The sequence below is a fragment of the Lepisma saccharinum genome, chromosome 3, assembly GCF_977018435.1.
Source record: "Lepisma saccharinum chromosome 3, izLepSacc3.1, whole genome shotgun sequence".
NCBI classification, from domain to species: Eukaryota; Metazoa; Arthropoda; class Insecta; order Zygentoma; family Lepismatidae; genus Lepisma; species Lepisma saccharinum.
In genome coordinates, this window is record NC_139231.1 from 106,356,066 (window position 1) to 106,369,345 (window position 13,280).

At 37.7% G+C, this 13,280-nt stretch overlaps 1 protein-coding gene across 1 annotated transcript; it reads right to left on the reverse strand.

Moving 5' to 3' along the window:
* Positions 1-10,322: 10,322 nt before the first annotated feature.
* On the reverse strand, positions 10,323-13,052 carry LOC145985942 (uncharacterized). The gene is made up of 2 exons (XM_083120080.1): positions 13,026-13,052; positions 10,323-11,277 (listed from the first exon to the last, which is right to left on the reverse strand). The coding sequence occupies exons 1-2, from the start codon at positions 13,029-13,031 to the stop codon at positions 10,489-10,491; spliced, it is 795 nt and encodes a 264-aa protein (XP_082976206.1). The 5' UTR covers positions 13,032-13,052; the 3' UTR covers positions 10,323-10,488.
* Positions 13,053-13,280: the final 228 nt, after the last annotated feature.

Genomic DNA, 13,280 nt, shown 5'->3' on the forward strand with positions numbered 1-13,280 from the left:
GCCGCAATTTTACTCATCCTTTTCGGATAATTCCAAATTTTGAACATGGGACAATCCTGGGAAACGATTTTTTAAGAGCTCATAAAGCAAATTTGGATTTTGATCAAAATCGACTCACATTGAGGAGATTTGGTACTCCTCCGCGGAACCAGTTAAGGACGGAACACAGAAAAACCTTTGACGTTTCCATAAAAGTTGCTAGTCTGATAAGGGATTTATATGTGCCGGAATTTGTAACTTCCAGACAAATTAGAATCAAACCTAGATCTCATTTGTGTATTCCTGTCAAATTGACAAATTCTAGTAATCAAAACTTAACTTATTTGGAACCAGATTTACAGTTTCAAATGGACACAGGCTTAATGGTGCCTCGAGCCATTGTAAATCCGGAGTCATTTTTAATTTGGATTACTAATCCAAATTCTTACAAAATTAAAATTAGGAAAGGGGCACGCTTAGGTACCGCAGAGGCATGGCAAAATCCAGTACCAGCTTCGCGTCATATTGCAGACGACGAAGGACCTAACGTTATGGTGACCAAGGAGACTGGCACCGTGACAAAACCAGTGCACGATATTACTAAATTTGACATAAATCCGGCATTGGAACCCGATCAGAAGTTGCAACTTAGACAATTATTAGAGAAGTATGTAGATGTATTTTCTTGGTCCGAGCAGGACATTGGTTGTGCCACTAATTATACGCATCGTATAAAGTTAAAGGACGACTCGGAATTTCACGTCCCAGCTTACCCTATACCAGTTCACCTGCGTAAGGAAATTAACCAGCAAATTGACAACTTGCTAGAAGCAGGGGTCATCAGTCCTACGACATCACCCTACAATTCACCAGTTTTTCTTGTCAAGAAGAAATCAGGAGCTTATCGCATGGTGCAGGATTTCCGACTACTTAATGCTAGGTCTGTTTTCGATGCAGTTTCTATAGGAAACATCTCAGAGATATTGCACAATATGGCCGGTAAGAGCTATTACTGTAGTGCCGATTTGAAACAAGGATTCTTTCAAATACCATTAGCAGAACAATCGAAACAGTACACTGCCTTTACTATACCAGCCAGGGGACAATTTGCGATGAACTTTACACCTATGGGACATGTGACTTCTCCTGCGGCAATGACCCGATGTGTTCAGCTCGCTACAGCGGGGATGAACGACAATAACTTTGCTTTTTATATCGATGACATGTTTGTTTTTGCCAATACATTTAAGGATATGTTGGTCAATTTAGAGAAAATGTTTCAATGTTTACGATCTGCCGGATTGAAACTGGCTGTACCTAAATGTTCATTTGGATACTATGAGACAATTGCCTTGGGCCACAATGTGGGCAAATATGGCTATCGTATAAGTGATAGAATACTGTCATCCATTAAGAATTATAAGGTTCCCACCACCACGAAGAAGGTTAAAATGTTTTTAGGTCTTTGCAGCTACGTGAGGAAATATGTCAAGAATTTTTCTGATATTGCATCACCATTACAGGGTTTAATTCGTAAGGGCAAGAAATTTACATGGGGTCCTGAACAACAATCAGCATTTGAGAAATTAAAGGAAGCTCTAATTACTGCACCTGTTTTGTTACCGTACGATCCAGCGAAGAACACCAAGGTTTTCACCGATGCTTCATCTCATGCGGTCAGTGGCGTATTAATGCAGCCCAATGCAGACGGAGAGTACTTGCCATGTGCGTACTGCAGTAGAACGTTGACCGACACTGAAAAAAGATTGAGTGTTATTGAGCAAGAATTAACAGCAATTTTATATGCTTTCAAATCATTTAGATTTTATCTTGTTGGGCGCCATTTTGATTTATACACAGACAACAAAGCAATTACGTACATTAGGACATCCCGTAATTTGAGCTCAAAGCTTCATCGATGGAGCAACCTTTTGGAGGATTTTTCATTCACTCCTATCCATGTCAAAACTACGGAGAACATCGCCGATCCCCTCAGCAGAGAATGTGGAGAAAACGTAGAGGATGGCAACACTGAAGAGGACATTCCCAAACCCAGGACATTTACTTTATTTGATGCAACCACAGATGTCGCGGAACATCAGAGACAGGATTCATTTTTTGGCCCAATTATTAAAGTTTTGGAGGACCCAGACAGGGACGATGGAACATTACCTCTATATATCCAGAGGCAGGTCTATCATCATGTGTTGGAAGATGGATTATTGTATAGACAGCAGAAATTAGGAGCTACTACCAAGAAATTATTATGCATTCCAATGACATTACGTGATTCTGTCATTGAGACACTCCATGCTTCACCCATAGGAGGTTCTCATCTTGGATTTACCAAGTGTTACAATGTGGCCTTACCAAGAATTTATTTTCCAAATATGAAGTTATTTATACAGAGGAAAATTAGGAAATGTATAACATGCCAGCAGAATAAACGCCGTCCAGGTCTACCAGCAGGAGAATTGTGCACTTTTCCCGCACAGAAGCCATTTCAGCGGATTTGCCTGGACTTTCAGGTCCATATCCTCCTTCATCCAATCTTCGTCATCGATACATAATCGCTGCAACAGATTTTGGGACGCGCTATTTAATAGCCAAACCAGTTGCAGATTGCACGGCCAGTACAGCAGCAGAATTTGTGTATGAAGAGATCGTGTTACGCTACGGAGCCCCGAAGGATATTTACACGGATCGCGGATCTGCATTTAAATCTAAGCTTTTCCAGGAACTTGGCAATAAATTGGGAATCAACATTAAATTTTCACCAGTCGGTCTTCATAACTCTATAGGTCTTTCGGAACGTAACCACGGGGTCTTACAGAGTATAATGAAGTGTTATGTTAATTCAAAACACACAGATTGGGTCCAATATTTACAGCCAAGTGTATTTAGTTACAATACTACGAGGAATCAGAATTTGCGGTATAGCCCATTCTTTTTAGTACATGGATTCCAACCTACTTTGCCCTGGGAGCTTGCATTACACACCCCAAGCTGTGAAAATGTGGAAAATGACGTACGGTTCCGAGTATTGGAGAAAGCAAGAACCAATGCTACGGATAACTTAGCAAAACGACATGTGGAAGTGAAGAAATATTATGATCAGAAGAGGAAACAGATCAAGTTTCAACCAGGCGATCAAGTATTAATTTTTGACAGCACCCAGAAAATTGGAACCGCACGGTGCTTTTCAGGTATTTATAAAGGCCCAGCCACAGTTATTCAAGAAGAGAATCCGAATACATACCTGGTGGAATTCCAAAACAAGCGCGGAAAGACATTAGTGGACTCTATTGCCGTCCAGAGACTCAAAAAATATTATGCGCCAGATGACGGTGAAGGCGAAGAAAATTTGGCAGGTGAAGATGAAGATCATCAAGAAGACAACGCGGACTCACGCACGGATAATGGTCACTAAAATTGAAAATTTATATAAGTAACAGGTTTAACATTTTAATTTCACTTGCATGACATAAGTATAATAATAATGTATCATAGAATAGCACTAATAATATTAACAATTAAAAGCAGACTTATTATTCAATAATGTGCTTAGGCACAAAAGTTTTGCAGTAGTAATAATACTAGCTCAGCGAATACATCACTAGAATTTTTTTAGGTACTCTTCAGAAGAAGGTATATGATTTATTAGCAAAGTTTATTTTTAAGCGCCAGTTATGAGGATATTTATATTATATGAATATGTAGACGTCGACGTCAAGATTTTATTGCGCTACACTAACAAGTATTTTCCTTCGGATATTGGATTGCAACCGATAATCCTGGAAATCCATTCTGCCATCGCAGAATGATTATGAGTAAACCACAACGGTTTTAGTTTAAAGCTTTGCCACAATAATATGCTAAGCATATTTTAGAATGAGTAGAGAGAATTAAAAGATTCTTCAAGTCTTAGTGATGTTAGTATTTTAATGCATTTTAAAGATCGCATAAATAATAATTATTATTTTATTTCAGGTAGTCAGGAGTAAATTAGACTCAATTTTTCCTTTACCTTGTACCTTAGTACGGTTCGATTGATTTCAAGTATTTAAACATAAAGTTAACACCTGAAATTAAATAAGATAAGTTTGCAGTAAAATTTAAAATAAGATAAGTTAACCAGTGCTAATAAATTTAGAGAATAAATAAATTATATTAAATAAATAAATCACGCAGATTAATTGAGCCTAGAGTTAGAATTAATTAAAAGTTGAGTTAAAATATCTACTAATTAGACTAGGCAGGCTTAAAGTACGTATTAGTTTTGAAGAACTGTTTGTTTTGATTGCCTAAGCAACATGAATATCATTGCGATTTTAGTTATTTTAAACGGATTTCTTCCATACGTAAAAGCTTCTAATTTCATTTATCTGTTGAACGAGTCCTTTGACTATCCTTATAATATAATAACAATTTTATTATTAACAACATTTATTATTAGCATTTTTATAATTTTCATAATCTGTTATTTTCCATGTCACCGCAAGAAATCTATTACTTATGACCATGAGTGTACCAACGAATTACAGTTAAGCAAATTTAATGATTCACCGCCCATTGATCAGATTTACGATGATGTACCGATTGTTGAAGTGGTACCATTAAAAACGAGTCACCCGCCAATTCCCCCGCCCTTTCCTCCAACTGTTCTTATTCCACATATTGTACAACAAGAAGTTCAAGATGTATCCAGAAATAGTTTAGTCACTAAAGACGACAGTATAGACTTGCTGAATAATATTTTATCCGTTAAAGATAGAGTTCAGAAATTTGCCGTTAGCAAGGGTCCTAATTTTGTTCAAAACAGCCGCAAAATGGAAAGTGAATTGCCTATTTCTTCCTGTATTCAGCCAGTTGTAAAAATTAAAGAGTCATTTGCGAATCAGTCACCAGTAAAAGTCGAGAAAGTTTCAAGTGTTACTTTAAAAGCAGAAAGTAAGCCAAATTTTCAGGTTCCCGAACCTGTTGTTTCATTTACAGACCATATTTTCTACGACTTCATGTTCGCCTAGAATTTTATATTCATTACGATTTAAATTTTAAGTATAATCCATTTTTTACGTTTAATTGTACCTTATGCAAGGTTTATTAGTCATTTAGTTTGCTAACAGCTTCCCAACTGTTGTTATTACGAGCACGGAAGTGTTCTAGTAACACACTGTCGCAAGCGCAACGATTATTTTTTCCCTTTCCATCCCATCTATGACGTAATTTTAAGACCTTGACTTTATTTCGAACTCCCGCAGCTGTTACTACACTTTGTTCGTAGTAATTTAAAGTTTTGTACACATGTACGCGTCATTCGGGGCGTCAGCGAACCATCGCCTTGCATTTTCTTCCTCCGTACCTTTGCCCGCTGCCCGAAGCAACGATTTTTTTCGTTCGCTATCCCGAACGGAACCCGAACTTACCCGAAGTCGCCGATCACGCCTGTCGCTGTAGAGAACTCAGTCAGTTAAGTCCAAGCAACGTCGGAATGCAACGATAAGCAGAAATACATCGCAGCTGAATTTGCAAATTCCTTTTCTGCACTCAAGCTCTCTCCCGAGTACTTTGAACACGCTGGAAGCTTAGAAAACACTTAGCATGGATATTACAACGAAAACCTTTCGACTTTGCATATTTTCACGAACTAGTGGCGGTCGCTCACTAAAATTTCATGGGACCAGTTTAATTAAGCATTTAGCCATTAGAACTCGAATTTTACGATAGAATTTCATGTCAACAACGTTAGGGATATATTTTTTGGTTACATAGATAAATCTAGCCGTAAAACGTCGCATTTATGCACTTCAGACTAATCACGACCAATAATTTTTTCATAGAGATATCTATAGTGAGTAAATTTTTTGGGAAATCGACGTATTTTTTTTTTTATTAGAATCAGGATAGAGATAAACGAAATTTTGATAAAATCAGGGAAGTTTTTACAAAAGGGCAATTTTAGCACTTTATGCACTTAGAGTAATCAAGATCCTTAGCAACATGCCAGGCTAAGCCTCGGTGATTGGCACAGGCATGTGCAGCAAAAGTCGCCACGGCATCGTTAGCCTTTCCAAATTTAAACAGTGTGGTTTACCACAAATGTTATAATTTGATAAATTATTATTATTATTAATATTTATTATTAGGAAATTTAGCTTAATTACCCAATTTGCACCTTATTTGACAATGCAGCAATAAATTCATTACTTCTTACTGATTAACTTCGTGTTAATGTTAGTACAGTAGGTAATAACTAGTAATTGTATTTATATATTAATATATTGCATAACTATTCTCTGTCTATTTTGTTTAAACATACCTAAGGGATTGACACACCAGTCTTATATGAGTCAAGTATACCTTTCCGCGGCGGGTCTGTTTACATGACCAAGTGATTTGAGGTATACGGCGGACTTAAGAAGTTTTGAGTGGTTAAATTTCTTTTGTTTAAAGAAAATTTGAAATTGAGAAAGTTTTTATTATTTTTATTGTGTTTCAAATTTGAATTTCACCTTTTTAATTCCCTGATGCCATATTTGTTACCACCTGGAGTTTTAACGAGACTCAGAAGTAGCATTTATTGAATTTTTTGTTTTACATTGCATAATATGAACCACAGCAAATTGCACCGGCCTATCGTTTATTAGGAGGCCATTAGAGGCTTGTCAAAGCAACCTTTTAGCACTCTAATAGCTTGCTTTGCGCAACTCAAATTTTATATATTTATTTTAAGGGTTCACAACATAATAATTCATTTTTTACATTTAAACAGAATTTAGAACATGCTTGCAACATTTCTACATTTTGAAATTTTGAAGTGAAATTTATTACTGACAATAAATTATTTCAGTTTATTAGGACACGTAATGGTATTTTAATATCAGGTTCAGGTCAATTTATTGTTATTCAGAATTTGAATAATAATTTGAACACGCACAGATCAATTCAGCTTAACGAAGGGGAATCTCTATTTTTTAATTATCAGGATTTTTCGCAGATTATTGTGGATCAACAAATATTACACACAAGAATTTTAGCTTTCGAACAAGTCAAAATGCAGGAAATTGAGTTACTACCTAATATTCCCAAAAATTTATCTGATTTCACTATTCCCCAATGGGCTTCGCTTGAACTTGCTTTAAAGCAACTTAATCAATCAATTAGTAAGAGCATTTCATTTCAGGAATTAATTCTAAACCCTTTGCCCATGTCTATATTAGTATTTATTATTTGGAATTTATTACTAACATCAGCATTAGGATATTATTTGTATAAACATCATCAGCTTTCTAAACAGGTTCATTCAGAGCAGCACAGTAATAATTAATAGGTTAAGGCAATACATTAATCATGGACATTAATATTTTAATTACGGTTGGATATTTTATTTAAATTTTCCTTATTTATTTTCAAAGAGTTATGGCAATTATTTTATCAAATTTATTTTAATTATATTTTATTTTGATGAGGCAAGTTAATTTAATTTTAAAGAAAAGGCAATGGAAATGAGTTGGGTTGGTGTACATGCATACTTGAATTATATATACCCATCCTATTGCAATTTCCTTTCTTTATTATAATTTTTCCTTTTAACCTAACCTGTCTATACGGAGCACCATGGACAAGCAATGCCTACACCATCCATGGGCATTTTTCATGACGGACATCCGCAGGCAGTCTACTATTACCAGGCAGAAAGACTTATTACAATTCTACGAGGGAGACATGCAGACATTTTTAAGTACTATTTCAAGAAGAGACTCGTCACCACCAATTTGAGGGAGACATGCAGACATTTTTAATTATTACTACACGGAGACTACCTTTTACAGGAAGGATGTAGTCAACCATACATTTTCCAGTATAGCGGACTACACATTATCAACGACACCTAGTGATGGAGCTAGATACAATTCCCCTCCACACTGTTTGCAGTTCAAACAACAACTTTTCCCCATCTCCCAAGTTCTACGGGTAATTTACTACATTTTTACATTGCCCCATGCAGTCAAGACGACAAGCAATCCAGAAAGAAGAAGAAGCATAGAAAACATACATTTTACAAACAGCAGTTCCGGTTACAAACAATAATTACAGAATTGTGCTACAGTGTTTCTACACATACACGTGCGAGCTTCTATCATGTGTATCTATTTGGTCATTTAACATGCATTATGGGAAACAATGCTTTTCCATAGCTCTTATATACATTTTCAGTTTTGTGCCATGCATGAGAACCAGTTTTATATGCATTCAAGTTTAAATTATACTACAAGGAAGCGACAAGCGTCAGTGGTGTCAATTGACCAGTGCGAGCATCAATTAGTGCATAATTTTTTTTAAGATGAAATTTTGCACTTTGAATAAATAAACGGTCATGCAAGCAATAAAAAAGCTTAACTAAAGCACTTTCAAACATTGCAGACAGTATGCTTTAGTTTTATGCAAATGTTTCTCCCAAACAGTTAATTGTGTTTCACCAACATAGAATATCGAAAGCGACACATTTGTTCGCAGAACATTTTTTTTGATATTTTAACTCGAGAACATAGTTTTTGACATTTGCAAGATTATTATTTTTTTTGTGTGTGTGCAGTCATACAAAGGTAATCACCAAGCCAGATATATGTATACAGTGTATAGTTTAACGTAGAACAGAAAATTGAACGCTATAATTAAGTTTTTACCAGCGACAGTTTTCAGTGTAACTCACTATATGCATTGAATATTGTATAATAATACATTGGAATGTGCAACATAGCCGTGCAAGTTCATATATTCAACGATTTTAGGAGTGCATTGGCTACGTAGTTTGTAAAGCATACTACACTTTGATATGATCAGGCTTTCACACAGAAAAAACAGTGAGATGTGACAAACGTTTTACATGCCTACTTACGTGTACTTACTTGTGCACCTTTTTAAGGTTTTCTTATTTATTTGAAGAGTCTATATCGAGTGGCAATATAAACAACATTGTGAATTCCGTTCTATCGTGCAAAGACGTTCCAGCCAGCCGTTTGCTTCGCGGAACACACAGAGTCGTTACCGCTTGGCGAGACATCACAGACTCTTGATTAGGAGCAGGTGGATGAGCAATTCTACATAATAAACTTTACGTACACCCAAACATGTGATACATTAAGAGTTTTATCGCTTAACGACACGAACTTTTGTGATTTCTAGTCTTATAATAGTATATATTATTGTTTTTACATCGTATAAACATACGAATTTGTTAGTATTAAGGGTATTATTTATTATAATGTTTAGGGAATGAAAATTTTTTCTTTCGGGATACGGCAAACAAGAGAAAGTTATGTTTTGGTGGATTTCTTTTGTATATTTGGTTTTTTAAGAAAATATATGGAATTGGCGAACCTGAGTCATGTCAAGCTTTGCGATTTGACTTTTAAATTTTCAAAGGAGAAAATTTTCCTTGGCGGGGCGAACGTAACAATCCCTAAGATTGTATGTTTATTTTATTAAGTCTCTCTGAACGCTTCATGTTGACCAGGGCATTCACTTGTTTTTCTCAGCTGTCTCAAGCCTCTTAGGCATGTTTACAATGCATTGTGTTGTGCCATGCAAACCTCCTGAGCATTCAGGAAACAGGTAATACTTCTGGGTTTGGTGTCAGCGGTTTGCATGGTAGCAATTATGATAATAAACACGATTCGGCGATTCGGCATCGAGGAAGAGCTCGATGGCCAGGGAATATAGAGGTGAGACAAGCTGGGAAGTGTCTGGACTTTGGGAATTGAGTTGGTAGAGAGAGGAGGTCAGCAAGGCAGGAGGTCGATAGTGGAAGCACGCTTTGGTCAGCATAAGAGAGAAGCTTACAGAGGACTTCGCTATTTTCATTCAGCTCAGAGACTTCAGTTAGACAGGTAATTATCCTACACCCAGCCATGATACAGGTTCAACAGTTCACAAAATCCAACGAGTGACCATTGTCTTTTCAGTAGTTTAATTCCTTTGTGTAATTTGTACCTTTCGCATGCCAAACAATGACTCGTCATGTCAATGACGAGTGGTCTCATCAAGAGGATGAATGATGAGTAGTTTACATCACCCCATCAGCTAACTGGTTAACCTGCTAGATACTCTTAAGATCCCACGAACTTTAAGGTTCGTTACGAAATAACACTGAGGAATGTATTAGTTAATTATATAATGAAGAATTATACAGTTCATACTCGATAAAATTTCCATTATAGTAGTACATAAGTTACAAATATTATTACTGGATCTTTTGTTTTCAAATATCCCAAGGTTTGATTGAAACTTTAGATTGTTGTTATAAAGCTGAGAGATAACAGTTGTTAAAAACCAATCAGTTGTTAAAAACCAATTAGGATAATACAACGATCTTGTACTTATTGGTTGGTAGCTGTAGAATTTGATCTAACAACAGTTCACAAGATTTCATTGACGACACAAAATCATTTCCAACGTATAATGGCCAGATTAATATTCTGGATAACGAACGCCGAGTTGAGAGAGGAGTCAGTCAAGCGTCCTGATTTTGAGGTACATTTTGCAGCGCCCTAGTTCGTCAGGAGGGCAGGTGGCGCGCAGAAACCTCATCGAAGTCTTCAGGCACATTTCTTCTTCTATCAGAGCGTCGACTTTGCACAGCAACGGCGGAATGATCCCGGAGTAAGCCATCTGGCGATCTCGGTTGAGACTAATAAACTTCATCTCGCAGACGAGCTCCTCTGACGATATCGCCTGCACGACCCAAAAGACGTCTCCGGACGCGTCGACGGACGAGACAACGAAGAAAGCTCCCCACTGCTCCACCTCGAGAACGTACGACACGGTCTTGGAGTCGCGCGACTCCGGTCCGGGGATCGCAAGGATGAGCGCACTCTCGTACGCACCACCCTTCACGCCGTCCGTCACGTTATGGACCTCCCAGTGATGGTCGTGGGAAAGATGGCGCAGGACGCTCCTTCTCCCTTTTGCAGAAACGCGGCAGCCCTCCGCAGGGCAGGCGTGGACCCCGTACTCGCAAATATGCTCGTGCCCTCTCTTCAGTTTGTCCAAGGCGCTGAACGTGCACCCTTCGGGTCTGTACTTGCAGGGCAGGGGTATTCTCTCCAGCAGAAGTTCCAAGGAAAAATTCCGAGTGTCCTCGTACGTGGACCCGCATACGGGGCAGGCCTGCACTTCGTCCATGCACCAGTTGCATATGCTGTGACCCATTCGACATTGCATAACGGGCGGCTTGACAATGTTCAAACATTTCGGGCAAGCCATTCTTTCCCATATCGAGGACCAAGATTGCACTTCCTGCAATAGAGATGCTGTGTAAAACTAATTTCTATCAATGTTTACTAGCCATCAATTTCCTGCACTTAAACAGATAGAAAATAAAACTGTCATTGGCAACCGTGAATCACTGTTGCATGGCTACATATACAGGGTGTAACAGAAGTGATAGCGCAAACTGAAACGGTGAAAAGTACACGATCATAGAAGCAAAAAAAATCTCGGTAAACATGGAGTAGCAAATGATAATTGCGAATGTATGGCAATTGCGCTATCACTTCTCGTACACCCTGTATACAGGATAGAAGATATCATGTTTGAGATCATGTAGTGCCAAATTTTGCAAAGAAAATTGTTCATTTCCATGTCCTCTACGTGCAGTGAAAGCTTGCCGATATATAATGTGTGTGTGTGTGTGTGAATTCCCACCCCAAATCACCCACCCCGGGAGCAGGAGCTACTTGAAAGCAGTAGCACTTCAGTCTGGAAAACCAGATAACAGCGGCAATGAGACCGATGCGCTGACCACGTGTAATTCAATGAAAACCCAACTCGCTGGCCTTTTCCCTCAAGGGCTGTTGCGCCACTGAGTTTAGTTTAGCTTTGTGAGAGGTGTTATTGTAGAACACCGACAAACTTTCACTTCCACAATGCGTAAGGACATTCAGGCGAACGACTTTCCTGAATAACGATTTCTCGTTGAGACCTCACCAGTGATGTGCCGTAGACTATAATTCAGCGTGAGCACGTGATGTTTAAACGCAATACACGTGTCGATAGGTAAAGGTAAAATGTAAACAAGCCGTGAAGGCATATGAGGATGCCGCCTTTAACACGCAAGTACCCATTTATTACAGATTGGGAGATTGGGTGAACCTAAGCCAGAACCGTCCCATACACTGCTGGAAAACAATTCCCACCCAAATCACACACACGGGAATCGAACCCGGGATTCCCCCACATGGCAATAGGATCTTACTGGCTGGAGCACCAATGTAGGCAATGTAATCTGCTTTTAAAATTACTTCACAACAAGACGTGGAAACAATGTCTTGGAAAAAAAGTGGCCCTTATATATTATTTACTACTTTACATTTACTTCATGGGATAACAACCCTCTGAGGGCCAGGGCCGGCCAATGTTTTTTTTATTATTATTATTGGGCGAGGAGTGCCAAGCACATCGAGTCCCATCGCCGCTGTTATGTATGGGCCTCCCCGATGGCGTACTGGTAAATCACCTTGTAATCAAGGGGTCAGGTACCAATAACCATCTTAGTGCTGTAAACCCACTAAGTTGTGGACCCAATTCTGATTATCATACATGAGCACAAACATACTTAAAGCATACTGGAAATTGTAAGAGTCTTCTTTTCTAGTGCGACAATGTAATAATCTCAAACCCTTCACAAGAGAATGCGTAGAAATAAAAACACGTTACTCTGTGACTCTTTCAATGGGACAAGCTGTAAATAAGTAATAATAGCTGAACTTGAAACTTTCAAAAATGAAAGAGCTTTTAAAGATACAAAATTGTGTTATATATATTTCCATAAGTTTAACAGAAAAATACAGGTGTTTTTTTTAAAAATAACAAAGTTACAGCTATGTTGCATGGGTAATCATTATTTTCTCTCTTTTTTTAGAAATATTATTCGCATTGCTTGACTTTAAATGCTAGAATTTTAAACTCTATTTATTTCATGCAAGAAGTATCTCATAATTTTCAAAATAACAAAGCTAATAATAATTCTCTATCATATTGCTTACCATCATCTCATACTCAAAGAGTCTATTCCCAAAATTTATCAAAAGCAGCACGAACGTGTTGCCAGGTCATGATTTCATTGTTCGTCTCGTTGGGTTGGATTATTCCCATGTTAATTTTCCTCTTAATTCTTGTCTAAAACTTACTGGTTTTATGTTTTCTCATTTTTTGCAATGTTTATTCCTTTGCATGTCTTTCATTTAAGGGACATATCGTTAGTAGGTAACTTACACAAAGCTCCATGATATAAGTTAAAT